This window comes from Mustela erminea, chromosome 20 (assembly GCF_009829155.1).
Source record: "Mustela erminea isolate mMusErm1 chromosome 20, mMusErm1.Pri, whole genome shotgun sequence".
NCBI classification, from domain to species: domain Eukaryota; kingdom Metazoa; phylum Chordata; class Mammalia; order Carnivora; family Mustelidae; genus Mustela; species Mustela erminea.
The window spans coordinates 21,932,353-21,959,297 of NC_045633.1; the positions used below are offsets into that span (position 1 = coordinate 21,932,353).

The 26,945-nt window shown below is 57.4% G+C and overlaps 1 protein-coding gene and 1 long non-coding RNA gene across 2 annotated transcripts; one reads left to right on the forward strand and one right to left on the reverse strand.

Annotated features, from left to right (window-relative positions):
• Positions 1-8,095: 8,095 nt before the first annotated feature.
• ZG16B (zymogen granule protein 16B) lies at positions 8,096-10,333 on the forward strand. Its single transcript, XM_032328399.1, has 4 exons — positions 8,096-8,196; positions 8,286-8,368; positions 8,613-8,712; positions 9,900-10,333. The coding sequence occupies exons 2-4, from the start codon at positions 8,314-8,316 to the stop codon at positions 10,249-10,251; spliced, it is 507 nt and encodes a 168-aa protein (XP_032184290.1). The 5' UTR covers positions 8,096-8,196; positions 8,286-8,313; the 3' UTR covers positions 10,252-10,333.
• Positions 10,334-17,765: 7,432 nt separating this feature from the next.
• Positions 17,766-23,249, reverse strand: LOC116580831. The gene is made up of 3 exons (XR_004281807.1): positions 22,955-23,249; positions 20,663-20,841; positions 17,766-17,845 (listed from the first exon to the last, which is right to left on the reverse strand). It is a non-coding gene; the product is annotated as an uncharacterized LOC116580831 (long non-coding RNA).
• Positions 23,250-26,945: the final 3,696 nt, after the last annotated feature.

Sequence of the window (26,945 nt, forward strand, 5' to 3'; positions counted from 1 at the left end):
CCATACTTTCCTGCATGGGCGGTCCCGGAGCCTGTATGGCCCAGCCATGACCATGCAGCCCTGTGCCCTTCAAGGTGGAGATGCCCCACCACCCCGCCCGCAATCAGTGATGGGCTCCGGGAGGTCTAGCCACGGCCCCCTGCCACCCCTTCATGTGGCACAGACCACACTGGATGTTTCCAGGCCCAGGGTGGAAGGGAGCTGCAGGGGACCGTCGACACTGCACCCCGGGGGTCATCGTGGGGCAGCATTGGGTCCCTGGTTTACTCACCCCGTAGCGTCCCCTGCCTTTGCTCTCCTGAGATAGGCCGGAGATGGTGAGAGGTCTCAGCCATCCTGGGAAGGGACTCGGCAGCTTCAGGTGGGCAACTCGGGCTCATCACTCCGCCACCCGCCCCTACCCCCTGCGGCATTCCCGTTCCCAGCTGTCTTCCAGGGAAGACATGGCCCTGCCACAGAGAGAGGCCTTGTGCGCCTGGGCATGCATGGTCCAGCAGCCTCCAAGCTGATGTTGGGACCCCGTCACGGACCAGTGGGCCTGACCCGGTGGCCACTGGAGTTGCTTGTTCCCCCACAGCTGGTTCAGGGCATGCCACCCCACTGTGGACAGACAGCTCAAGTCACTCTGACTGCTGGGGAGGACATGCATAGTGGGAACATGGGAGTCCTGTCTGGTGAAGAAGGTGGAGGCTTGGGGGGGGTCCCCCAGACCATAAGTGACCACTGTCCTATCGTGTGCTTTCCCACCAGCCAGTGTCAACCAAGAGGGGGCCTTCCCTTGTGGTCAGTTCCTGCAGCTTTCACCTTTAAAGACATCTTCAGCTTGGAGTCAAAGTTTTTTTCTTGTATCGTCTTTTATTTTCGCTTTCTTTGCTTTTTCTTCCTTCTGTAGGTTCCACGACCCGTGTGGAGTCCAGTGTGGGGCTTGAACTCACAACCCTGAGATCAGGAGTCAGATGCTTAACTGGTTGCCTGAGCCCCCCAGGAGCCCCTGGAGTCCAGAATTTCTGAACATAGTTTCTGAACATAGAGCAGATGTTAGCTTATGACACTCATCATTATTTTTCACTTCTATTATGGGTGATACCAATGTATTTTTTCTTTTCCTTTTTCCTATTCTCCAAAAAGTTGTAGAAGCCAGAGCACATATTTTAGGTAGCCACTAAGATTTACTATTTCCCTTATGCAAACAAGAATAATTACAGAGTTGGGCTGCCTGGGCGGCTCAGTGGGTTAAGCCTCTGCCTTTGGCTCGGGTCATGATCTCGGGGTCCTGGGATTGAGTCCCACATCGGGCTCTCTGCTCAGCGGGGAGTCTGCTTCCCCCTCTGTCTCCTCCTGCCTCTCTGCCTACTTGTGATCTCTCTTTCTCTCTTTGATAAATAAATAAAATTTAAAAAGAATAACTATGGAGAAACGGAAGTATTTTGGATGGGTTCTATGCATAACCACAGTCCAGAGCTTCATGCATTTCATAGTGTGTGGAGAGTCGGGTGCAACTAGGGACACACCAGAGTGTCCACACTTGTCACCCTTGGGTGATAGCCGTCTAGGCACTTACCATTCTTTTAAGCCTTTTCCAGATTTCCTTTGCTACCCCTTTGCTATCGTGTTGTAATCAGAAAAAAAGAAAAAAAACCCACAAAAACACAAAAAAACCCAGTAAGGGCATTTAAAGACCAAACAAGAATCCAGTTGGTTGGGTGTGTGGACAGGTGACATTTTCTCAGGCTTATGGAGGAGGGTCTGCTGATGCACTTTCAAGCCACCTGCCTGCCACTTCCAAGGACAAACGCCAGGACTGCCGCTATCAGCAACAATAGAATAGCTACGAAGATTCTGCACTTGATCTTAGCCAAAAGGCCGAGAAGCGACGAAGATTCTGGTACAAGAGCGAGAAACTGGTGCTACCGGGTCTTCAGAGATCGGAGACAAAGTTACGTGGGTGTTGAATTCTAGATCCTCTAACAACCAGTCAAGGGGGAGAGCAACGTGATGTCATTCTCAGGCGGGACGGCTGATGAAGGGGACCTCCCGCCTGCCCTTCCCCAGGGAGGTTCCTACGGCAGGGAACAGAACGGAGCCCAAGGATGTCGGCGTCCTAATCTCCGGAGACTGAGTGTGTCACTCTCGGTGGCAAAAGACACCCTGCAGACGTGGCTGAGCCAGTGGTGTGACATGGGGAGACTGTCCTGGATTGCCCTGGTGGGACTGGTGTCATCACTGGGGGCCTGAAACCTGAAATTCCTGGGAGGAATCGGAAGAAGCAGTTCCTAGAAGTGGTGCCCGAGAAAGAGGCTGGATGAGGCAGTGGACGCAAGAAAGAATAAATAAAACATGCCAAAACGGCAGAAATACGGTGTCGATGTCCCATTTCTACTGGAAAGAAGAGGGAAAAAAAAGGCAATCGGGGGCATTAGAGGTGAGGGCAGCAAACCTAAGAGCCAAAATTAGCCAGCGTTCCCCAAACTGACCTGATCATGGAACCCTCGTCTTGGGGGGAGTTTCACAAGAGACCTGTAAGACGCTGCCCCACGTCTCCAGGGCCAAGCTGGGTCCCGGCAGTCTCCTGAGTCCCTCCCTCTCCTTCAGGAGCCCGTGATCTGATACACTCCATCTCCTGGGGTGGATTTTCCTTCAGTAAACTCTCAGGGCTTTCAGCACCTGTCTCTGCCATGTGTGCCTTCTGACACAAGGGGGCACTGCTGAGCTGGAGCTGCACAGGGGCTCTTCTAGAGGGCAGGCCAGGGCTCTGGGGCAGCGTACCTCACTGCCTGTTTGCTAAATAAGCAGGTAGCTGAACATGCAGGTGACTTGGGGGCCCGAAGCAATGTTTCCGTCCCCATACTTATTTGTATGGGATGAGGACCCCGCCCCCCCCCATGCGTCCCCATTGCCATTAGCCCCGTTCTGTGTCTGCGGGATCCCTTCCCTCCACTTCAAGTGGTGTCTCCCTTTCAGAGTCCAAGGCCAGGTGCAGAGCCAGGCACCCACGGTCTGCCCACGGAGCAGACTGCACTCCTTCGCATGTGAGAAGCGGACGGTCACCTGGAGACTTTGCACGTACCCTGCTCGGGGGACAGACCTACTTGCAATGTCCAAATACCCTCAAGATGGTGACTCTAAAATCAGTGCATCCTCCTTAGAACATACAAGTCCACAAAAGGAGCATAAAGAAGAAACCCTTAAAGATCACCAGAACTGAGGGGTGCCTGGGGGGTTCAGTGGGTTGAGCCTCTGCCTTCGGCTCAGCTCATGATCCCAGGGTTCTGGGATCGAGCCCTGCATCGGGCTCTCTACTCAGCGGGGATCCTGCTTCCTCCTCTCTCTCTCTGCCTGCCTCGCTGCCTCCTTGTGATCTCTCTCTGTCAAATAAATAAATAAAATCTTAAAAAAAAAAAATCACCAGAATCGAACTTTGAAGGAATTTCTTCATGTTGGACATCTGGGTTGTTGACCAATGTCCTTACACACGACACGTCTGGGGCACCTTCGAGGCTCCGTCAGCTAAGCGTCTGACTGGATCTCAGCTCAGGTCTTGATCTCAGGGTCATGGGTTCCAGCTTCGAGCTCGCTTCGCACTGGGTGTACAGCCTACTGAAAAACAACAAAACACATCTTCGGGGGAATCTTTATAATCTCAGCACCTGCTCCCAAGCATTTCTTTGGCTAACGTGTCTACAGGCTCGATGCTTCCGTCAAATGGACTTCATGTCTTCAAAGGACTTTAAATGAGGAGGAGGACACCAGGGCTCTCCTCTAACAAAGGAAGAGGGACCCACCTCCCAGCCTGTTTTGACCCTGAGGGCGTCCACTTTCATATCCTTTGTAAACTTAGAGGTTAAAAAAAAAACGCTTTTCAGGGGCGTGGGTGGCTCAGCGGGTTAAGCCTCTGCCTTCAGCTTGGGCCATGATCCCAGGGTCCTGGGATCGAGTCCCGCACTGAGTGTTTCTGGTTCAGCTGGGAGCCTGCTTCTCTCTCTCCCTCTGCCTACAACTCCCCCTGCTTGTGCTCTCTTGCTGTCAAATTAATAAAATCTTAAAAAAAAAAAAGGGGGGGGGCGCCTGGGTGGCTCAGTGGGTTAAGCCCCTGCCTTCGGCTCAGGTCATGATCTCAGGGTCCTGGGATCGAGTCCTGCATCGGGCTCTCTACTCAGCAGGGAGCCTGCTTCCTCCTCTCTCTCTCTCTGCCTGCCTCTCTGCCTACTTGTGATCTCTCTCTGTCAAATATATAAATAAAATCTTTAAAAAAAAAAAAGAGCTTCTCAGTTTGTAAAAGTGGTAATCTAACCATAACAACAAAAAAGTCAAAGCAGAAAACAAACAAACAAACAAACAAACGGACAGGAAGGGAGCAATGTCCTAAATGCCCTCATGTGGAAGTAAGCGTCGTTGCTTGGATGTTGCTGCAGAAGTCTGTTTGGGCAGGCAGGTTCAAGGGCAGGCCAGAGGAAGGATGGGGTAGGGTGTGCGTCAGGGTGGGGTCCCGGACCCCAAGACCTCTGAACTCCAGGAAAGGAGAAGATGTTTACAAAGGGAATTCTTCTCTAAGTGTTGGACCCCTGCTATGGGGTGGGTCTCTCAAAGCAGAGAGGCAGATGGGTTTGAGACGATGGGGGTGGGGGCTTCAGTGGGCTTGGGGGAGGGGCTCTGGCCATCTGGAGGTGGGATGCACTGGCTCTGGAGTTTGGGAGAGTCTCCCAGCCAAGCCTCAGCCTGGCTGGGTAATGTCCTGTGATGGGTTAGATTGTCGTCCCCCCAAAAGGATATGTCCACCCAGAACCTCTGATGGGACCTTATTTGGAAAAAGGGTCTTCACAGATGTAATTAAGGTAGGGATCCTGAGACACTCCTGGATAGAATGGGCAATGAACACAACACCAGCCGTCCTTACGGAAGACGGGAAAAGAAGCCACAGTCACAGGGAGCAGCGCAGGTGAGGGAGGAGGAGAGACTGCAGGGGTGTAGCTACGAGCCGAGAAGCACCCGGGCCAGCAGGCAGCCAACAGAGAGTAGAAGAAGCAAGGGATATTGTCCTTCAGAGATTTCGGGCTGAATAAGGATTTATTTATTTGAGAGAGTGAGCACGAGCAGAGAGCAGAGCAGAGGGAGAGGGAGAAGCAGGCTCCCCGCTGAGCACAGAGCTCGCCCTGGGGCCCTGCACGGGGCTGGATCCGAGGACCCCGAGATCATGACCTGGGCCAAAGTCAGATGCTCAACCGACTGAGCCACCCAGGCGCCCCGTGTAATTTGAACTGCGTAAAAGATTGGACAAAATGTGTGGTTTTCCAAAACAGGAGTTGCATTTCTCTGGGGAGAAGGAGAAAAAGTGCTTAGCTGAGAGCAGGGCATCAGTGAGAACCGGAGGCTTTCTTGTCTGCTGTGCCGCAGGCTGCAGGGCACAGAGGGGCCTCCCCAGTCCCCACATCCCGACGGGAGGGAGACCCAGTCCAGCCCCTCTCCTCTGCTGGGAGAAGGCCGCATTGTTTCTGCTCCTGGCAGCGAGGTCCAAGCACGTGCTCGGTGGGGATTATGGCCTCGCAAATCCTCTTGTGGGGAGCTCTCGCCCTGAGGGACAAAGGGCTTGTGTTGAGCCTCCCCAGGGCCAGTGCTGCGCCACGGGGGATGAGGGAGGCCCCTTGGCAGGGGTGCATGTGTGCGTACGTGCAGGTCCTGTGCAAGGCCCTGTGTGTGGACAAAGTCGGGCAGGCGTGCGAGCTTGAGGGTGCGTCTGAGGGCGAACGCATGTGTGTGCACGTGAGTCCTGCCCTCTGAAAGTGTCCCTCGTGTGTGCTTTTTGGCACATCCTGGCACCCCTGTCATCTAGGCAGCGACTGGCTCTTCTAGCCAACCCCCTAGGCAGTGCTCCCCTGAGTTCTACTCCCCAGTAGGATCCCCAGAGTTCTACCCCCCAGGCAGCGCTCCCTGGGGTTCTACCCCCCAGGTACTGCTCCCCGGGGCCTTCCCCCGCCCCCCAGGCAGTGCTCCCTGGGGTTCCGGTTCTCACAGATTCTCCTGGGCGCAAACCCAGCCAGCCTGGCACTAGGAAGGAGGCACCTGAGTTGGCAGCCACAACCACAAAAGCACCCAGCGATTGAGTGGGGTGAGAAACAGAGCCCCCTTTGTGCAACCCCCATCCCCTCCTCCCAAGCCACGTCTGCCAAGGTCCTGGGCCTCCGCCACCTCCACTGCCTCTGCCTCACAGGAGGCTCTGGGGCCTCAGGAGGGGATTGGCTGTCCCTGCCCCTTCCATCAGTGGGCCCGAGGACCTCTGGGAGGGCGAGGAGCATGGGGGCCAGGTGGGGAGCCCTTGGCTTTCAACCTGAGTCAGTGGAGGGTGGCTGAGCCATAAGGGGCCTCTGCAGAGAGACCAGCGCAGGCCCAGAAGGAAGGGTCCAGTCCAAAGCAGCCCTCGCTCTCCCCACAGGGGGCTGGCTGGGGGATGCTGTGGACGGGACCGCCTCTCTTCCAGACTGGGGACCAGCGAGGCAGCAGGATTGCTGACTTTGTGGGTAAAGGGCCAGAGGACACACGTGGCAGGTTTTCTGGGTCACAGAGTGTCACAGTGGCCCAGCTCTGTGGGGAGACAGCAGCCCCAGACGATGTGCCCATGAATGGGCTTGGCTGTGTGCCTGGAACACTTTCTTTGGACCGTGACAGTGGAGTTTCACCGGCCTTTCATGTGTCACAAAGCGCTATTCTTTTGAGTTGTCTCTAACCTTCGAAAACTAAGAAGTGTTCTTAGCTCTTGGGCTGTGCACCAAGGGGGTGGGAAGCGGGATGTGGTCGCGGGCCGTAGTTTGCTAACCCCTGGCCTGGGTACCTTGGAGGCACGTAGGGAGTGGAGGTCCCTTGAGACAGGGTCTCCACGCCGTCCCCAGTCCCCCAACACTGGCATCCTGGTGAAAGCAGGAGGAGGAGCCTGCGCGTCCAGACTGGGTCTGTGCACATAAAAGGCCATTCTCAGCACCCACTTCTTGTAACCTGATGGGACCTTCCCAAACACCCAATCTGCGCTGAGCCTGGCTCCCGGCCCAGGCCACGCATCCCTCCTTTCCTGAGCCCGCAGAGTGCTCCCCTGCACTGCCAACACCATCATTTATGTGTCTGGTAACCAAATGGACAAGCGTGTTGTTTCTGATCTTTAGCGATTTCGGAGGACATGGCCCAAAACGACCCCGTCCACCTGGCAGCACAGATAAGGCCCGGATGGTCGGGCCCTTGCAGGAGAAGGCCCCCCGAATTCTCCTAACGCCCACGAGGGGGCTGTACCGCAGCCCATGGACAGCAGATGACCTGATTGTCTGTTGGGGTGGTGGGAGCTCCCGGTAGCAAGCCCCACACGCAGGGAAGTCAAGATCTAGACGCAGTCTGGCTCCTGCGGCGGCGCTGGCAGGGGCCTGAGACCCGCAGCCCTCGACAAGTGGCCCGTTACCTCCCAGGTATGTCTGACCCGTAAGCCTGACGTCAGGAGTGCCCAGGGGCACTGGCCTAGAGAATCGCCCGCTCCCCAATCCTCTGCACCTGGGTCATCCCAAGGCCTGTTGCAGCCAGCCTGTCCCGGCGCCATCTGCTCCGGACACAAAGCAAAGACCGTCACTGTCTTCCAAGTGACATACCATGGAGGGACCGGCCTCTGGGGTCTCTTCCACCTGCAGCTGGGCACAAGGTCCAGCTCTCTCTGACGGTCCGGGGGCAGCTGGGCCTGAGCTCCTGGAAGCCCACAAGACCCCAAGCTCCACAAGGCCTGAACGAGGTCCTGGGGCCGGTTCTGCACAAGGCAGGAGCCCCGGTGGGCACCCGACTGCAGCTCCTCCATGGGGTGCAGACCTGTCTGGCCAAGCTGGTGTGGGGGGGGTCTCAGCAACCCCCCATTTAAAGTGCCATTCTAGTCCAGGTGCTGAGGAGGGAGACCTGGAGGTGGCAGAGAAACGCTCGTCACTGTCCCATTTTGTTTGTGTAGGCCATGAAGCCGAGATAATAAACACAGCGTGTCCGGGAGCCTCCCCCAGGACGGCTCTGGGATTCCCCCAGGAAGAGCCCTCACCGCCATTCCTTCCTGCTCCCCCCGTGGCCCTCACTCCTTCCTTCTGGATGGGGGCCCACGGGGATGGGGTGGGTATAAAGGGCCGGGGGGAGAGTGCCCAGGCACAAGGCATTGTGCCACTGGGACTGGGCGACAAGACTCACGGTCAGGTATGGTGGCGCTCCCCTCCCACGATGGGACCTGGCGAGGTCCAACGGGGGCCCCCCTCAGAGGCAGGGGCCTGTCCTCTTCCCTCCAGGAGCCTTGGGACTCACCATCCAGAGGCCATGCTGCTGGGGCTGACTCTCGGCCTCCTGTGGAGCGCCACCTGCTGGGCAGAGCGTAAGTCTCACTGAGTCTGACCCCCCCAGCTTGCCGCCCACCGTGGGGGGGTGGTGGTGCATCCTCACCCCGGCCCCAGCCCGTCCCCCGGGAAGGCCACACTCACCCTTTGCCACAGACCGATGACTCCAGTCCTGGAGCCTCGCGGCTGTCTCGAGGGCTGTGTCCAGCTCAGGGCAGGGACATGCTCTCCGTCAGCATGTGTGCCCTTCTCTTCCCCTGCTGGCTCCCCTCGTCCCTCTAGAGATGTATGGGGTCGGAGGAGGCACATATTTCAGCACCTCCAGTGACTGTGAAATCACCGGAGTCCGGGTGGCTGTGGATCTCATTGGCCTGGTGAAGAGGTGAGTAGGGCCCGGAGCCCCATCGCCACGGCCTCAGCAGCCGGTGGAGGGGGCTTCGCACCTCGTCCCCGCATGCCTGTGCGGGGGGGCTCGGGATGACCCTGGGAGTTGCAGAGCCGGCAGCCACCAGCTCCCTTCTTGTCCCGGTTCAACGCCCCCTCGCCCGCACATCAGCCCCTCCCATTGTCTGCAAGTCCCGCTGGCTTCCCTGGGCTGATCTAAAAAGAGGGGGAGGGGCGCCTGGGTGGCTCAGTGAGTTAAAGCCTCTGCCTTCAGCTCAGGTCATGATCCCAGGGTCCTGGGATCGAGCCCCACATCGGGCTCTCTGCTCTGCGGGGAGCCTGCTTCCTCCTCTCTCTCTCTCTCTCTCTCTCTGCCTGCCTCTCTGCCTACTTGTGATCTCTGTCTGTCAAATAAATAAACAAAATCTTTAAAAAAAAAAAAAAGAGGGGGAGATGATGCTCCTCCCTCCTTTCTCCCTTCAACCCCAAACAGCCTCTCAGTCCGAGAGGCTCGAGATACTCTGCTCCAGATGCCCAACGGGAAGCCCGGGGGTGGGCTGTCCGGGGGAGAGTCTGAGGAAAGGCAGGGACACAAGTCAGCAGAAATGTGTGAAGGCCCAGAGTTGGTCCCTGCCCTAACCTTGCTCCAGGCCCGGGCGGATCCGTGGACTGCATACCCAGGGTCCTGGCGAGAGCAGTAGGCCTCAGAGGGGACAGAGCGCGGGTGGGGCCAGCGGGAGGAGGCGTGTGGAGGGAACAGGGCGGTGAGCGGAGCAGAGCTAGTCGGACTCCCCCAGGTGACCACGGGTGTCGCCTGCTTCTCAGGCCTGGGACCTGGTCTAGTCAGTAACTGGGGCTCAAAGTCCAAGCTGGGTCTGGGGACAGCTCCCCACTGCGTGCAGTGACAGCAGCTGACACCGCCCACCTTATGAATGATCTCGCTGACTGCCCCCAAACCACTTTCAGAGAAGAAAACCAAGGCCTGGAGAGGCTGGGTGACCAGCCCAAGCCCACAAGGCCCGAAAGCATCAGAGCAGGGGTGTGAGGGCGACAGCTCTGTCCGCGGGCTGGGGATGTTTACCAGCAGTGAGGGGACTGTTGTCCTCGCAAGGGGACCGAGTGCCCGGGGAGTAGGGGGCCAGCCCGGCTCTGGCCTCCAGCTACCCCCCCAACCCTGTCTCCCAGCATCCAGGTGCGATGTGGCAACTCCTGGGGCCCGGTGTTTGGCGCCTCGGGTGGGACGACCCAGGAGTTCCTACTGCTGCCGGGAGAACACATCGATACCATCTCCGGCTCCCACAGGGTGTTTATCCGGTTCCTGTTCATATCCACAGACTGGGGGCGCTATGCCACGTTTGGGCGGGAAAGTGGCAACACCTTCTTGGCAGGTGGGGATGGGAAGGTGCTCACAGGAATCTGTGGTCAGCATAAGATTTTAGGCCTTTCGGGCCTCTGCTTTCGCTGGGACTACCCTCCTGAGGAGGAGGAGGAGGAAGAGACCACTGCATCACCCCCTACCTCGACTAAATGCAAGTAGGGCTCCCGGTGAGCCGAGGGGGCTGAGGGGAGCTGAGTTGACCTCAGTTGGAATCCGGCAATAAATAATGCTTCTGCGAGAACGGCGGCTCCACGTGTGGTCCTTGGGCCCGGGGTGTGACCGAAGTTTTCCCGGCTGGCGGGGGACGAGGCTTCAGGAGTAGAGGTACAGGGTGCAGAAGGAGCGGGTCTGACGCCCCAGGCCTTGGGGATTCTGCCTGTGCAGACCTTGGGCCTTGGAGATCTCCCATCTTTTGGGAGTCTGGGCTCCAAGGACGCCCCCTACCCCGTCCTGACCCCAAACCCGTCCGTGGGCCTCTGACGGCCCAGACTCAGTCCTGGTCTTCACCGAGTGGGTGACAGGACTCAGGGAAGCCAGCCATTCACATCCCCGCTTGCTGAGCGCACCTCTGCCAGGGCCTGGGCTCCCCCAGCCCCTCACGGTTAAGAGAAGAGGCCAGGGGTCCGGCTGAAGGGTGCCCTGTGAGGGGTGGAGGCAGAAGCAGGTGGTGGCAGCTGCATTCACGGGGACACAGGCAGGGCACTGAGTCCGGCACCTGCGTAGAGTAGAGGAATTGGGGGCGTGCTGCAGGGACCCTGCCTCCAGGGGTCCTCCTTCCTTCAAGGGGGGACCCTACCTCACAGTGGTCCCCCCACCCCTTCCGAAAGGAGGCAGCATCTGGGCCTGCAGGTGGAGGGACACCTGGCCTGGTGGAGACAGAGCCAAGGGCATTCCCGGCAGAGCGACCAGTAGGGCGAAGGCAGCTGAAGACAGGCTCCTGGAAGTGTGATTGTGAGAGAAGCCTGGGAGCTCGTGCAGACCCCGGGCACGCCCGTTCTTTGTGTGCCCCATCCCGAGCCCGGGATCCCACGTGAGAGCTTACCTCGAGTCCCAGCGACCTCCAGAAATAGGGCTTCCAAACACTGGGGGACGGTGACCGCAGGAAGGCAGGTTCTGCACTGCGCCACCGTGCACACGCACAGCCAAGGCTGGCTGCCGGCGCGGGCTGTCCGGTCCGGCTGCACCCGAGCGACCCCGTGGGCAAGGCCTCCAGCAGCTCCTGCCTGGAAAACGAGCAAACTGAGGCACAGAGAGCCCAGCAGCCTGGCCTGCGTCACACAGTGGCGGGCAGCAAGGCCGGGGTTCACTTGGGCTGGGAACCCCAGACCCTTGCTGACATTTTTCTCTGTTCTGCTTCTTACCCTTTGAAAGGCTGCATGGGACCCACTTTGTGGTTCTCGTCTGGGGTCCGTGGGCAAATTTCAGAGAATCCATGAATGTGGCTGGGGGTGGGGGGAAAGATACCTGTTTATTTTGGGTGTTTTCTACTGGAAATTCGGTGTTTCCTTCACATGTGCGTGTGACCACACCAAGCTCATCAGCAGTGTTCATGACCTTGACAATGACACTTGTCCGGACTTCAAAGTTACAGGCATTTTCAGATGTGCCCCGGGATCTGTCAGTAGTAAAGGGGATTTGGAGAATTTGTGAGGACACATTTTGACGAGCTCATCTGACTGTTTTCCTCCAGTGTTGTAGAAAAGCCCCTGGGCTGGGGCTCTCCACCCTCCCTCGACAGCGGCTCCCTGGTGCCCGAGGTCAAGCATCATTTCTTGCCCCTGGATTGCTCAAAGGAAAATCTGTTTTCAGTAGGAGACTCCTGACCGTTTCCACAGGGGATTTTCTCAGGGCTGGCAGCTTCAAGGGGGCACCCTACCTCCCAGTGGCCCCCCACCCCTGTATGGCAACAAGGACGGTCAGAAATGGGACGGTGTTGAAGAGGGTAAGCAATCGCTGCCTTGTGACCAGATCAGACGGGAAGGGAGAGGACAGGCGAGAGGGCAGGGGCTGGAGAAGGAGGAGACGCAGACAAAGGGGCTGGCTCCGGGCAGTCAGACCCACTGACTGCAAAGCACAGGCCGAGAGATGACCCGACGGCCATCCCCCCAAGCTCCAGAATGCTCCCGGCTCCGGCTTCTTCCCACTCTGATATTCCCAGACGCCTCTCAAGGAGGGTTGCCAGATACACAAATTTCAGCATTTCAGATAAATAAATAATGTTTTACCGAAGTAAGTATCAACCACTGCATTTTTAAAAGTGTAACTACCGGGGCACCTGGGTGCCTCAGTGGGTTAAAGCCTCTGCCTTCGGCTCGGGTCATGATCTCAGGGTCCTGGGATCGAGCCCAGCATCGGGTTCTCTGCTCAGGGGGAGCCTGTTTTCTATCTCTCTCTCTGCCTGCCTCTCTGCCTACTTGTGATCTCTGTCAAATAAATAAATAAAATCTTTAAAAAAAAAATAAAAGTGTAACTACATCCTAAATATATATATATGTAAATATTAAAAATATTTATTTATTTATTTTAAAATGTAAGTATATCCCAGACACTGCACGGGATATACGTATACTAAAGGTTTTTTTGTGTTTTCCTGGAATTCAAATTTAACTGGGGGTTCTGTATTTTCATTTGCTGGATCTGGCAACCCTAACCCAAGACACATCGTGTGCTGCCAGGGGAGGGGTCCTTAGACAAGCCAGTGGGAGCGGTCCGGAATGGAACCGTCGGGAATATGGGCCCTTCTAGGACAGGGCAAGGGACCCGTGGAGGGGACGGAGTTGAGTGTGACGAGCGGAGACCCAGGGAGGTCTGGGGACTGAGAGTTCTCCTGAGGGGGTGCCTGCCGCTGACCTCTGAGACCCTGAGGCCCCAGAAAGAGGGGATCCTTCACTCGCTCCCATCCCGATGCCCCGCACTTATGATTCTTCCTGAGCTTTCAGTGCTTTTATCAGCAGCCTGCCCCGAAGCCTGTATCCTTCCCTCCTCCCTCCAGCACCCCAGGCCATGGCGGGGCAGGGGGCCCAGGTCAGGCCTGCTCTGGGGGCTTCAGCTTCGGGAAGTACTGCAGAGTCAGCACATCTGGGGACCCTCTGGAGCCCCGAGTTTTGCTCAGCCCTTGCCTAGATCTGGATACCCAGCTCTCCCCTACTCTCCTCTGCCCCACGTATCCGTGGGAGCTCCCTCAGTGCCTCTCAAGGGCAGGTGTGTCTCGAAGGTGTGTCTCGAAGACAGTAAGCGGGAGGCGGGGGCGGGGGTGGGGGTGGGGGTGGGGCTGAGGGGGGACAGAAAGGAGAGAGGGCGGGTCCAGCTCTGTCACCTCTGTCACTGGGCAGGTGTGCCAGGCTGCGGGCTGCACGCGGGACAGCTGGGGGAGGGGCAGGGAGGGGCCACGTCTTGGGGGGTGGGGGAGTGAGCTGCAGGCAGGACCAGAGAGGCCAGGAGGCACGTGGGACTTAGGCCTCAAGGTCAGGAGCAACAGGACAAGGAAGGAGCTCCCAGGAGGCTCTGCAGAGGCGAGGTTGGGAGGGAGGGGTCCTGGAGGCTGGGCACGAGGACATGAGGGGAACCCGTGTTTCCTACAGGCTTCAGAGACTTAATGAGAAGATGGCACCCAGGACAGTGTCATGGGGTGTCACCCACACAGCTGCACAGAAGGGCCCCCCTTTGGCTGGGTGCTCTGACATCATCATCCTGAAGTTCTTGACAAGTGTGACTCAAGGAGCCCTGTGTTTTCACTGTACGCTGCGCATTCAAAGTCCGCAGCAGGTCCAAGGAGAGAGTGTTTCCTGAGGCCCCTTTCCGCCCTGCTCCCTGAGCCAGTCCCTAGATGGGCCAATCATGCCTCCTCTTCTGCTCCGGCCTCGCCTCCCAACGCCATGCAGGTCCCGCCAGCTGCACGTGGGCTGAGCCCCTCGCCCGGGCGCTGCCCAACCGCCCCCACCGTGAGGGGCACTGAAGATGGCACCTCTGGCACGGACACTTGCTGCATTCCAGCTCCCAGCCCCCAGGAAGTGAGCCCTACAGCCCAGCCAAGCCCACAGGACATGGGGAGAGCAAGGGAGGGGTTGGGAGGGATGGTCACCCATGGTGACATTAACCGAGGCGAGGGATGGCCCAAAGCTGAGGGGCTCGTGTTGGCTCTGAGCACCCACGCTGCGCCGGCCGAGCCCTGGACGGGGGCGAGGAAGAAAGCAGACAGGTCCTGCCTGAGACGGGCCCCTCGAGGGGGCAGAGATGTCGAAGCATCTGCCTAGAGCAAGAGAACACTTTCTGCCCCCGGGATTTACTTGCCTAAGCTCGTCTGCGGTCCCCTCCCCGCTGCAGCTTCCGGGGACTCATAGGTGGCCTGCTGTCCCAGCACTCCGTCGGCCCAGGCCTCACAACGTCACACCCTGCTTCATTCCCATCTCACAGCTGAAGAATCAGCTGGGGACACATTTAGCACCTTCCCCGAGGTCACTCAGGGAGTCAGCGGCCAAGGCCAGACTCAATCCCAGGGACAAGTCGTGAGCAGGACCTTCACTGCTGCCCATCCCACCCCGACAGACATGCCAGAGGACAGACACTCGACATCGGGCTCCCGGCGCCCCTGGGCTCTTTGTCCCTCCCAGCCAGCTCCTGCCCCTTCCCTGGCCCTGCTTCTCCTGAAGGTCTCCCAGCGCGCAGCCACATGCCCCTGGCTCCCTCCGACGCCAGAGCAGGGGCACCACCCACTGGTCCCTGTAGCATATGCCCGGGGGCTCCCCGCCCCTGGCACTCCTGGCTGACGGGAAGGGGCAGCCAACGCTGGGGAGGGGGCCGGGGCGGCGATGGGCAGCCTCCCCCCAAGGCCTGGGAGAGTCTCCCCGTAGGGCTGCTGGGATGACAGGAGTGGGGGCCGAGGGCCCAGAGGGGCCAGCTGAGCCCTCCAGTGAGCTGCTCTCGGGAAAGGGCACCCGGAGGCCGCTGACAAAGGGCTCGTGGTTCCACTGCTGAGCCCCAGGCTGGGAACCCTTTTGCGGGTTTGGCTGCCCTTTCAGGTTCCTCCTTTCCGCCTCCCGGAGGCACCTTCTGGGAAGGAGGGAGGGCGGGGGGGCCGGGATCTCATCTGGCTAAGAACCAGGACTGCCCCAGGGACCAGGCAGCCAGAGCTTGCTTTATCGTCACCATTGCCCCATCACCCAGCCGAGCACTGGGCTATCGTCTCATCCGATCCTACAGCGAGTGAGCGACGTTCGCCCGGTTTTACAGATGAGCCGACGGGGAGCCCAGGAGGGGAAGTAATGGGTGAGCCTTCCACACGCCAGAGCTGGGGTCCCCGCAGGCACACACGTGCCCGAACAGCCCCAGACCCGAGCTCGTGGATGAGGAGGCCAGAAGCCCACAGCCAGCGGCTCCCTACCGGCAAGACGTCGGGGTCCTCGGTGACGGGCTTGCTCGCTGTTTCCAAGGCCTTGGGTCCATCAGGAGGCTGCACAAGAGGACCAGCCGGTCACAGGGACTTCTCTGGTGACAGAGGGTGATTCGGTATGAAGCTCTGTTTTACAGACGGGGCGCTTCTCCAGGGAGGACCGGGACAGGGCAGAGCGGGCCCCTGACCCTGGGGAGACTCTCCGTCCGGGAACTCAGCTTCATGGAGAGCCACAGACTGTCCCACGGCTAGGGCCAACCCCCTCGGCTTAGGGCCGTGCTTCCCACTGGGGGTGATGGTGCCCACAGGGGACTTCCGGCCATGTTGGGAGACATTTTGGGTTGTCACAACCGAGTACGTGTCACAGACCTCGTGGAGATAGAGGCCAGGGACATCGGCACATACCCTACAACACACAGGATGGCCCCCACAAACACAGAGGCGAAAAAGAACTCTCTGCCCCCAAACTGCGGGAGGCCAAGGCTGAGAACCACGGGCTAGGTGCTTCGGTCTGTCCCACAGCCCGCTCCCTTCCACCCCTCATGAGTCTGATGGCGTCCAGAGTGGCGTCCATCTCCCTGGAGCTCCAAACCTCACAGCCGGAGGTCTGAGCCCCCATCCTGGCGTGCCTTTGGGCCCGGAGTATCTTCTCTGGGATCCCGCTCCCCAACCCCGGTTCCCATCGCTCTGGGCTTTCCGGTGAAGGGGTGTTCAGTGACGCTTTCCCTATCAATTCATGGCTGCATGAGGCTGGCAGATACTTTTTTTTTTTAAAAAAAAAAAAGATTGTATTTATTTATTTGACAGAGAGAGATCACAAGTAGGCAGAGAGAGAGAGAGGAGGAAGCAGGCTCCCTGCCGAGCAGAGAGCCCGATGCGGGACTTGATTCCAGGACCCTGAGATCACGACCTGAGCCGAAGGCAGCGGCTTAACCCACTGAGCCACCCAGGCGCCCCCTGGCAGATACTTTTATTGTGGTGAAAGACACATGAGATTTGCCACGGAAGCCATTTTAAAGCATATGCCGTGGCGACACTTAGGGCCTGTGTTGCCGTGTGGCATTGCCGCCGTCCCCCAGCCCCAGAAGCTCCTCAGTGCTCCGACGGGGGCCCCAGACCCCAAACCCAGGAAGCGTTTACTCCGGGTACTTCCCAGCTGTCTGATGGACCTCAGACCGGTTGCACAGAGAAGTCTGCTCCCTGCCTTGGTGTCTGCGGACGGTTTTGTCGAGTTAGGTCTGGGGCCCGCGACAGTGCTGAGGGTCAGCCACGTTCCCCTTGAGTTTTCCTGTTCTGGTTTCCCACTCAAAGTGAAACGCATGCAGTGAAACGCATACTACGTTCACAGTGAAGTCTGATAAAAATTTGACGAACGTACCCAGCGGTGTCATTGCCACTACACTCAAAACAGAGAAAGTGTCTGTCACCGCTGCAGGGCCCCTGGAGCCCATCTTCTCCCAAATCTAGGTCCAGAGAACCACTCATCTGGTTTGTTTTCTCCCTCTAAATTGTGTTGTCTTCTCTAAAACTTCAAATCAGCAAGGTCACATAGTACGTGCTCCTATATGTCCAGCCTCCTCTGCCCAGCGCTCTGGCTCGGAGGTTTGTCCCTGTGACTCGGACCTCACTGGTTCCCTCCCCGTCGAGCGTAGCACCGTGTGCATCTGTCTGCGGACCAGCCGACCGACAGCGGGGCGGGCTGTCTGGGCTGTTACGAATAAAGCTTCTGTGGATGTGCGTGCACGAATCTTTGGGACACGCCGTTTCCATTGCTCCCGGGGGAACGTCCAGCAGTGGGATCGATGGCTCACGTGGTCAGCGCAGGTTTAAGTTAAGAAGAAATGGCAAGACAGCTTTCCAGGGTGGTGGGCCATTCTGCGTTCCCAACGGCAGCACCCGCACCCTCCAGGTGGCCAGCACTTGGCACTGTCAAGCTCCCACATTTAGGCCATTCGGGCACTGCCGCCACAGAATGTCTTTCTACACCTCTGCTGCCCGCTCCCCTGGTCTTCCTCGCTGACGTCTCACACCGAACCTTTGCCCAGCTGTTTGGTGTTTTATATGGAGCTCCCTTTTCCTCTGGCTGTCATCCGGTGTATGAGGTGAAGGGAGCAGTGGGTGACTTGCTGACGACTCAGTAAGGAGAGCTCCAGCCCATTCCCGGCTTCACCTGGGGCGGCCTGGGCGCACCCTCGGGCCCCCCAGGGACGTGCGCCCAGTGTGTCTGTTCTGTGGAAGCATTTTCTCCGAGGCCTTAACTTTGTCACTGAAGTTTGAAAGGTCCCTGCCACTGTGACACCAAGGTCCCTCGATGAAGAGGCTAAAGACATTTCGGATGTTCCCAAATTGGCAAAACACTGGCAGCTGGGGGAGAGGGAACAGAAGCTGCCATCAACTCTTCCATGAAATGCAGTTCTGGAATGTTTTTTCTCGTTACAAAAGTCCTACGTGTACACTGCAGGAATTACACTGGAAAGAAGTCCCACTACCCAGAGGGACCCACTGCTGACTTTCTGGTGTATCTACTTCCGGTGTTTTATTTTAAGATTTTCTTTCTTTCTTTCTTTCTTTCTTTCTTTATTTGACAGACAGAGATCACAGGAAGGCAGAGAGAGAGAGAAGAGAAAGCAGGCTCCCTGCTGAGCAGAGAGCCCAATGCGGGGCTCGATCTCAGGACCCTGGGATCATGACCTGAGCCGAAGGCAGAGGCCCCAACCCACTGAGCCACCCAGGCGCCCCTTAAGATTTTCTTTTAAAGATTTTATTTATTTATTTGACAGAGAGAGATCACAAGTAGGCAGAGGGAGAGAGAGAGAGAGAGAGGGAAGCAGGCTTCCCGCTTAGCAGAGAGCCCGATGCGGAACTCGATCCCAGGACCCCGAGATCATGACCTGAACCGAAGGCAATGGCTTAACCCATTGAGCCACCCAGGCGCCCTAAGATGTTTTTTTCTTTATTCATTGGAGAGAGAAACAGAAAGGCAGAGCATAAGCACAGGGAGAGGGAGAAGCAGACTCATCGCTGAGCAGGGAGCCTGACACGGGGCTCAATCCCCGGACCTGGAGATCATGACCTGAGCTGAAGATACATGCTTAACCCACTGAGCCACCTAGGCAGACCAACTTCTAGGGTTTTAAAACGCATTTAGGCAGGGTCCCTGGCCGGCTCAGTCGGAAGAGCGTGTAACCCTTGATCTCGGGCTTGTGGGTTCAAGCCCTACATTGGGTATAAAGAATACTAAAAGATAGGGGCACCTCGGTGGCTCAGTGTGTTAAAGCCTCTGCCTTCGCCTTGGGTCATGATCTCAGGGTCCTGGGATTGAGCCCTGCACTGGGCTCTCTGCTCAGCAGGGAGCCTGCTTCCTCCTCTCTCTCTGCCTACTTGTGATCTTTGTCTGTCAAATAAATAAATCTTTAAAAAAAATACTAAAAAATAAACTTAAAAAAAAAAATAGGATGGATTCAGGCATATAAAGGGTTAAGTGTGATGAACAGGGCTGCTGGCTATAGAAGCTGGCGGTAGGGAAGAAAGAATCTGAGGCCAAAGAGGTTCAGGAGAAAAGCTACCGGGGGTGACCTGGACCTAGACAGGAGACGAGAGAAGCAGCTCCCGGTGTTTGCAGGGGGTCGTGTGGGAGCTGAGGCTCGGGGGTGCCGGGCAGGGGCGCCGGGCAGAGTAATTCTGAGCCAGAGGCCACTGGCCCCCGAGTACACACGTGTCCATATGGATCTTTCTCCTGGAACCAGGGGACTGGCGGACGGACGCACAGAGCAACGCTAACATCCGTCATGCACCTGCTCGGGGCCAGGCCCGATGCTCGGTGGCTTCCCAAGTGCTCCTGCACAAACCCTGGCACACACCTGCGGGGCGGGCACTACACTCCCATCTTCCTGGGGGTTCCTGTGCCCCAAGGGCCTGGGGCTTCAGCACACCACAGCACGGGGTTCTTGCAGGCTGGGTCCCCCCATCTGTGACTTCTTTCTCGGTGACTCACAACAAGCTCAGAGATGAGGTCCCCGCCAGACCTGAGCCCGGGGTCCGGGCTGAAGAAGGGGCTGTTTATCCTGTGCTGGGGTCCTCTTCCTCACAGCTGGCTTTCGTGCCAAAGTCAGCCTCCAGGAACATTGGAGTAAATGTAACTACTTCCTTATCCATGTACTGGCTCCACCGCCACACGAACCTTTCCTTCTTATACAACATTGAGCTGTGCGGCTCCTGGCCCTAATGTGTCTCTGGGAGGTACCCAGACTCAGCCCAGGGCCTACCAGGCCCCCCAGGGTCCACCAACTCATCAATCATGACTGGGGAGTGTCCCAGGAGATATTCTTTTTTTTTTTTTTTTTTAAGATTTTATTTATTTATTTGACAGACAGAGATCGCAAGTAGGCAGAGAGGCAGGCACAGAGAGAGGAGGAAGCAGGCTCCCTGCTGAGCAGAGAGCCCGATGCGGGGCTCGATCCCAGGACCCTGGGATCATGACCTGAGCCGAAGGCAGAGGCTTTAACCCACTGAGCCACCCAGGTGTCCCCCTGGGAGATATTCTGTTGTGAGGGCGGATGCACGGCAACTAGGGGCAAGGGGCTGAGTGAGAGCCCTCCATGCTTGCCTCCCACCCCGCCTCCTCAGGGCCAGGACCCACCCGCTCCCCTCACTAGGATCCAGGAACCCCTATGCTCCTCACTGGGCACAGGACAGCTTACCCCACCCCCTGCCAGGCACCAGGACCCCCTACCCCCCACCCCACCAGGCACCCGGACCCCCTACTCCCGCCCCAAGCACAAGAGAACCTCCTTTGTCTGCTGCAGTCAGTGGGGGTCAGGGTGTTACAATCAGAAAGGTCAGTCTTCTAAATCCTCCCCACACACCACCTCTGGGGGGACCTGAGGGACAGAGACAAAGGGGCTTGTGTCTGGGCTGCAGTGGTAAACAGCTGGGAAAATCTTCACGTGGGTTTGGTGGCAGGTTTGGGCTCCTTCCCTCTCATTGGTCTTGGGAGAGGTGGGAGGCGTTGGCGGGAGTCACCTGTGGGGGGCAGGAGCTGAGTAGTCTCACTGCCTACCTACCGTCCTGAACGTCTGGGCTCCCAGGAGCACGCACAAACCTGCGCACACATGCACGCCCATAATGGACACGTGCAGCACACAGGGCGTGGTACCACGGCCCTGGGCAGTCAGCGGTCACCTGGGAGATGGGGCCTCGGCCCTGGACAGTGAACTGCAGCTCCTGGGTGGTGGGGATGACGCTGGGACACGGCCATTATCAAATGCAGCAAAGAGGCCGAGGAAGTGAGGGACATTACCTGTAATCCTCCCTGTCCTCTCCTCACTGCTTTCTGGAAGGGCCTCGTGCAGAGCAAAGAGCTGGAGGTTTAACAAAAGAGCACAGAGAAGTGATGAGCGAGAGGAAGTCACCAGGAGGGACAGACTCAGCAGGGCCGGAAGCCCTGTCCAGGAGGCAGAGGGAAGGGGGGGAGGGGAGGGACAGCAGAGGAGAGGCTCTGAGGGGCACTCGACAGGGCCAGGGAACATCCCAGAACATGTCCAGTGTGTGGCTGAGGCAGCAAGCCTTCTGGGCAGCTTCCCCGAGGCTGTTGGGGCTGGTCTGGGCCCCAAAGGGCCGATGCCACAGAACCATCCCACATATCTGCCCGGCACTGTCCTCCCCCCCAGCCAGGGCTCCAGTCAGCCCCGAACTCCCTCCTCCACGGAATGTTTCAGAGACAGCCCCAGGGAGAGGAGGGGCAAGGGGACACCGTGGCTGCCTCTCTCAGCCCTCTGCGGACTAACTGAACTGAAAGCAGGTCCCCCTTGCCTCACAGACGCCAAGGGAGCTTATCAGGATGGAGGGTGTGCGAATGCCCAAATGCTGAGCCGGTCCCACAGGTCTGGCTTTGTCCCTGCTTCAAACACACATTGCCAAGCTGGCAATGGTTGCCAGGGCCCTGGGAGCAGCCCCTGGGTCACTGGCAGGGAGGGTAGGAGGTGGTGGTTGTGCCACTGGCCAGAGTGAGGAGATTCAGTCCTAAATGCCCAGCTGGCAGCCATGGTGACAGGCCAGGGGTGCAGAGACTGAAAATCGGGGGGTTCTGAGAGGCCGGGAGCCCTGGCAGCTGAGTCACTGCTGGGTGGACTGCAGAATTCTCCAGCTCTAAGGACACTTCTGGGAACACAGATCACGTTAAGAAACAAAATCCAGAGGAGGAAACGTGAAGACTGGCTTGCGTTATCAGCGATGTGCGGGCCTGGCAGTGGGGAGCTCAGGGCTGCACCCAATGGAGAATGTTTAGGAGAAGCGGGGGCAGGGAGTGAGCAGCACAGAAAAGGATGGATGGCTCTGGGGAAGGCTGCTTTCCCCCTGGGGCAGGACAGGGGTCTGAGGTGGCTTTCCACACCTTCTTTAGGGGATGGCCAGGCTTGGGAGGGCAGAGGACCTCACCAGTGCCTGCCAAAAAGCTCCCACCCGCCGCTTAAGACCATGTTTCTGGGGGTGCCCGGGTGGCTCAGTTGGTGAAGCGTCTGCCTTTGGCTCAGGTCATGTTCCTAGGCTTGGGATCAAGTCCCGAGTCGGGCTCCCTGCTCGGCGGCGAGCCTGCTGCTCCCCCTGCTTGTGTTCTCTCTCTCTCACAAACAAATAAAATCTTTAAAAAAAAACTTTTAAAAAAGATTGTTTCTGGGGGAGCCACGCACGTCAGGTGTTAAACTCTAGGTGGGAGACTTGGCCCAAGTGATACCATTTGGGGCCTGGGATTTCTTTTTTAAAGATTTTTTTTTTTCTTTAACTTAGACAGAGATCACAAGTAAGCAGAGAGGCAGGCAGAGAGCGGGGTTGGGGGGGGGCTCCCTGCTGAGCAGAGAGCCTGACGTGGGGCTTGATCCCAGGACCCTGAGATCATGACCAGAGCCGAAGGCAAAGGCTTTAACCCACTGGGCCACCCAGGTGCCCCTTGGATTTCTTTTTAACAATAATCCCAGCAGGAAAGGCATCACCCTAGACTGCCAATCGAGCCTAGGCTGTCCTCCGCACAAGCAGGAGAAATGCCTCTCAAACTCTCTGGGGTAAAGGACTACCTCTTCATGGTCTACCACGGTCAGACGCTGTCCTGACCCACTCGGGCTGCAACTGCACAGACCGGGGCAGGGTGGTGCAGACAAGCAGTTGTGTCCCCACCATTCTGGCTGCAGGTGGTCGGAAAGCAGGCGTCACAGGGATGGGCTGCTCTCTCCCAGGCCCTCAGGCAGCCTCTGCTTCACATGGTCCAACCCATCAATGCACTGGGAAGTGTGCGTGTTTCCCTGAGCCCTGTAAGAGGCTCTAGTCCACTGCGGGGGCTGGAGAGGAGGGACCGAAGGGGAGGAGGGACCGAGGGGGAGGAGGGACCGAGGAGGAGGAGGGACGCTCCACTCTGCAGGCTGTGATTGGAAGCACAGGACTGGGTACTGGCGTCTGGGGAGGGGCTGGGGCTGAGTCCCTCACCTGTGGGGCTGCTGCTGTCCCTGGGTGGACCGTGTCATGACTGGGCTGAATTCCGGGCACCCCCTGGTATCTGAGGAGCCCGGTGCTCGCCACGCTGGAACCGGCTCTGGGAACCTTAAAAAAATAGTGGCATGTGCTTTTGTAAAATATAATAATATATTTGTAAACTACAATAAAAATGAGTAACTAACAAATAGGAGGGGGGAGAAGACATAAAACACATACCTACATTTTCTATAAAAATAAAAATAGGGGGCGCCTGGGTGGCTCAGTGGGTTAAAGCTCTGCCTTTGGCTTGGGTCATGATCTCAGGGTCCTGGGATCGAGCCCCACATCGGGCTCCTGGCTCAGCGGGGAGTCTGCTTCTCCCTCTTTCCTGCTTTGTCTCTCTCTAATAAAGAAATAAAATCTTTAAAAAAACCACTAAATATACACACAGTTTATGACCCAGCCATTCCACTTCCAGGTGTTGGCTCAGCGGAAGTGAAAACACGTCCACGTGTGAACACTTCCAAGTGTTCACAGAGCTTTAGGGGGAAACAGCCAAACCCAGAAACAACCCAAGGGCCCATCAACATGAGAATGGGTGAGGTCTCTCAGCGCTGTGGCCTCTCAGGAACACCCAGGCACACCACCGGCAATAAGTGCACACCACCGCCGGGGGAGCCCCCACAGACATCCCGCTGAAGCCGAAGAAGCCAGGCCCAAGACAGGACTTGCTGGGTGACTCTGTTTACCTCAAATACCAGGAAGGACAGAAGGCAGATCAGTGGTCACTCGGGGACTGGGAGGTGGGATAGGGGAACTGACCAGGAAGGGGCACAAGGAGGATTTTGGGGTGACTGAAACGCTCTGCAACATAGTATGTTAAACAGTAATACATGTCCCAGGGAAGGAAACCGTGCAAAGGAAGAAGAGGGGAGGGAGGGAAGGCTGCTCTTGTAAACAGGATGGTGACATGGTGGCATCTGAGCGCAGATCTGTGGGAAGTGGAGCCTGCAGTCACGTGGGGGAAGCGGAGACTGCAGGTGCAAAGGCCCTGAGGCAGGAGCATGCCTGTGGTGTTCCAGTGCACACCTGGGAGCCCTGCAGCTGCAGCTCCCTGACTGAGGAGGAGGGGGCGGGGAGGCCAGAAGGATGACGTCATTTCCTCTGAGGGAGGTGAGGAGCCCACAGAGGGTTCTGAAGGGTGGCGTGAGACTCAGGCTTGGAGACAGCCAGTTTCAGAGCTGTGCAGCTGTGCGGAGACGAGGCTGCTGGAGCCAGAGCAGAAGCAGGGAGCCCAGTGAGGAGGCCACTGCCGAAACGCAGGACCTGGTGGAGAACAACCAGGCCGGTGGAGGAACGAGTGGCCATATCTGGACATATATCCTGGATGGAGGAAAACCAAAAGGATTGGCTGATGGCCTGAATGTAGACCAGGAGGGCAAGAGAGGAGGCAGGGGGTGCCCACGGCAGCCACTACCTGCTCTCCGCCCCTGCGGCCCTGGGAATTGGCAAGTCCCCTCAGCTTGCTCACAGGGCGTCTGCAGGCCTCACGGGGCGTCTGCCCCTCTCAGTGGCTAAGCAAATCCTCCCGAATGATCGGGCGCCGTACAGTGTGTTTTCTCTGACCACCAGCTGGAGGGCATTTCGGGGGGCTGCACTCAACATGGACACTGGTGAGTTCGCCAGGACCCCATCAGCTGGGGCAGCGGTGAGACTCCTTCAGGTGCCTTGGGGGGCGGCAGCCCCACAAAGAGACTTGAATCAGGAAAGAGACAAGGAAAGGCTTGTTCTTGGACAAATTCTTTACATCCTTGGGATCCCTGAAACAGCATGGGGGGGCCCTCTGCAGGTCCAGGATTCTTGTGGGCAGGTATGAGCTCAAAGCCTTCATAATTTGGATAATTCATATGTGCAGGATGCCTGGCCGGCTCAGTTGGTGGAGTGAGCAACTCTTGATCTCAGGGTTGTGAGTTCGAGCCCCACGCTGAATGCAGGGGTTACTTAAAAATAAAATCTTAGGGCGCCTGGGTGGCTCAGTCAGTTAAGCATCTGCTTTCAGCACAGGTCATGATCACATAATTCCGGGATCGAGTCCCACCTCGGGTTCCCTGCTTAGAGGGGGGTCTGCTTCTCCCTCTGCCCTTCACTGTGATTGTTCTGTCAAATATAAATTTTAAAAAAATCTTTAAAAAAAATAAAATTTAAAAATTAAAAAAAATTAAAATCTTTAAAATAAAACCTAAATGTGACGTGATTGACGAAATCTAACATTACCGTTTTCATGATAACAAAAAGTTTTCTGTAAAAAACCAAGAATCTAAATCTAAAACTATTCTAAAACTATTGTAAAACAGAGGATTTGCAAGTATAACAGCTAGAAATGCAATTAGTGGCAAGTAAAAGATGGACCAACAGCGGCTTAGAAGCACATGGACGCATGGATGGAGGCAGCTGTCAAAGACCGGATAGTGGACCCACCATGTCCTCACACCCACAGCTCCTGAACCTTTGCTGTCATTTGGTGTAACAGCTTGTCACCTCATGGTGGTAAGATGGCGGCTGATGTTTAAGCATCCCATCAACATCCAAGACTAGAAGAAGGAAGTGGATGGGAAAGGATGTTGGCTGAGTATGTCCCTTTTACCAGGAAAAAGCCATCTTCCCAAGAAACCACCCACCGGACATCTGCTTCCCTCTCCTGGACCAACACTCCAGTGACCTTGCAGGAGATTGCAGAATTCTGCTTTTCACTTTTCCAGTATCTTCAGAGGAGAAAGCAAGGGAGGGGCATGGGCTTACCTGGCACGGAGGCTGCCACTGTACAAGAGCTGGGCTCAGTGCCTGTGTGCTCACTTGCTCTGGACGTGCGGGCAGAACCGTGGAGTCCCGGGCATGGGGATGGACGTCTCAAGGGTTAAAGACCTGAGGCGAGAGCATGTGGAGGGACAGACTGAATAGCCCGCAGCTAAGGCAGCTCCTGCTGGAATGACATTTGTCACCTTGGGGAGGTCAGGGGAGCTCTGGGAAGGGCTGTTCTGTGTGGGAGGCTGTGGCAGGTGGAGACAGCTGCCCCCCTGGGCCCCGGGGACTTCTCCTGAGACCACCGGCAGGCCCAGGGACTCTGTGGTCCCCAGAGGCAGCTGGGGTCCATGGAGCCCAAACAGCCAGTCCTCCCCACCGAGTGGTCCAGATTTGGGGGTTGTTCCTAGTCCAGCTGCAACCCAGGAGCAAAAGGGCTTCTCTGCTGGCACTGGGTGGACTCGGTTTCCACCTCCTGGATGCCCCAGCCCTGAGCAAAGAGGGGTCAATGCATATGGTGTTGTGGTGGGGACCCAGGTGCTGGTTCCCCACTTGGCGCCCAGCCTGCCCTCCCAGCCCGCCATCCAGCTTCTCCAGGAGGGTGCGCTGGGGGCTCCCTGGAGGCCCAGAGCCCAACTCAGAGAGAACCCACCCCCACTGGAGTGTCCTGGCAATACCCCTACCCGTTCCCTCCCTCAGGGGCTTCTGTGGGGGATCCTCTGTTACTGGGGACCAGGGAGAACATGAGGAACAGAAGACAGAGAGGGGAAGAATGAGGAGAAGCAGCAGGGGCAGAAGAAGGGGCGAGGGGTGCTGGGAGAGCTTGGAGGACAGAGGGAGGAGGAGGCATAGCAAGAGGTGGGGCAGGCTGAAGGCAGGAGAGGGGGCAGGGCAAGTGGCAGGTAAGGAGGGGACTGGGTCACAAAGGGAGGGCTGGGATTTGGATGCAGCGCTGACCTGAGTTACCGCTCCCTCCCCAGGCTGGTTCCCAGGTGAGCAGGAGGCAGGGGCCCTGTTTGTTTTTTGATAAAACTAACCCCAAGGCAGTTACACCAGGGTCATCAAAACAACACGAACCAATGCTTAAGAAGCTGCTCCTTAGGAATGGGGCCAAAAAACAAGCCAGCCAGAACCCCGTGCTGCCTTCTCAGAAACTCGCTTCATAGGCAATTTCTAGCTGGAGACACTTTGTAAGCAGTCCGCA

Coding starts and splice junctions, on each gene's coding strand:
- ZG16B (XM_032328399.1), top strand. CDS start 8,314: ATGCTGCTGGGGCTGACTCTCGGCCTCCTGTGGAGCGCCACCTGCTGG. Junction 8,369..8,612: donor CGCCACCTGCTGGGCAGAGC/GTAAGTCTCACT, acceptor TCGTCCCTCTAG/AGATGTATGGGGTCGGAGGA. Junction 8,713..9,899: donor CTCATTGGCCTGGTGAAGAG/GTGAGTAGGGCC, acceptor CCTGTCTCCCAG/CATCCAGGTGCGATGTGGCA.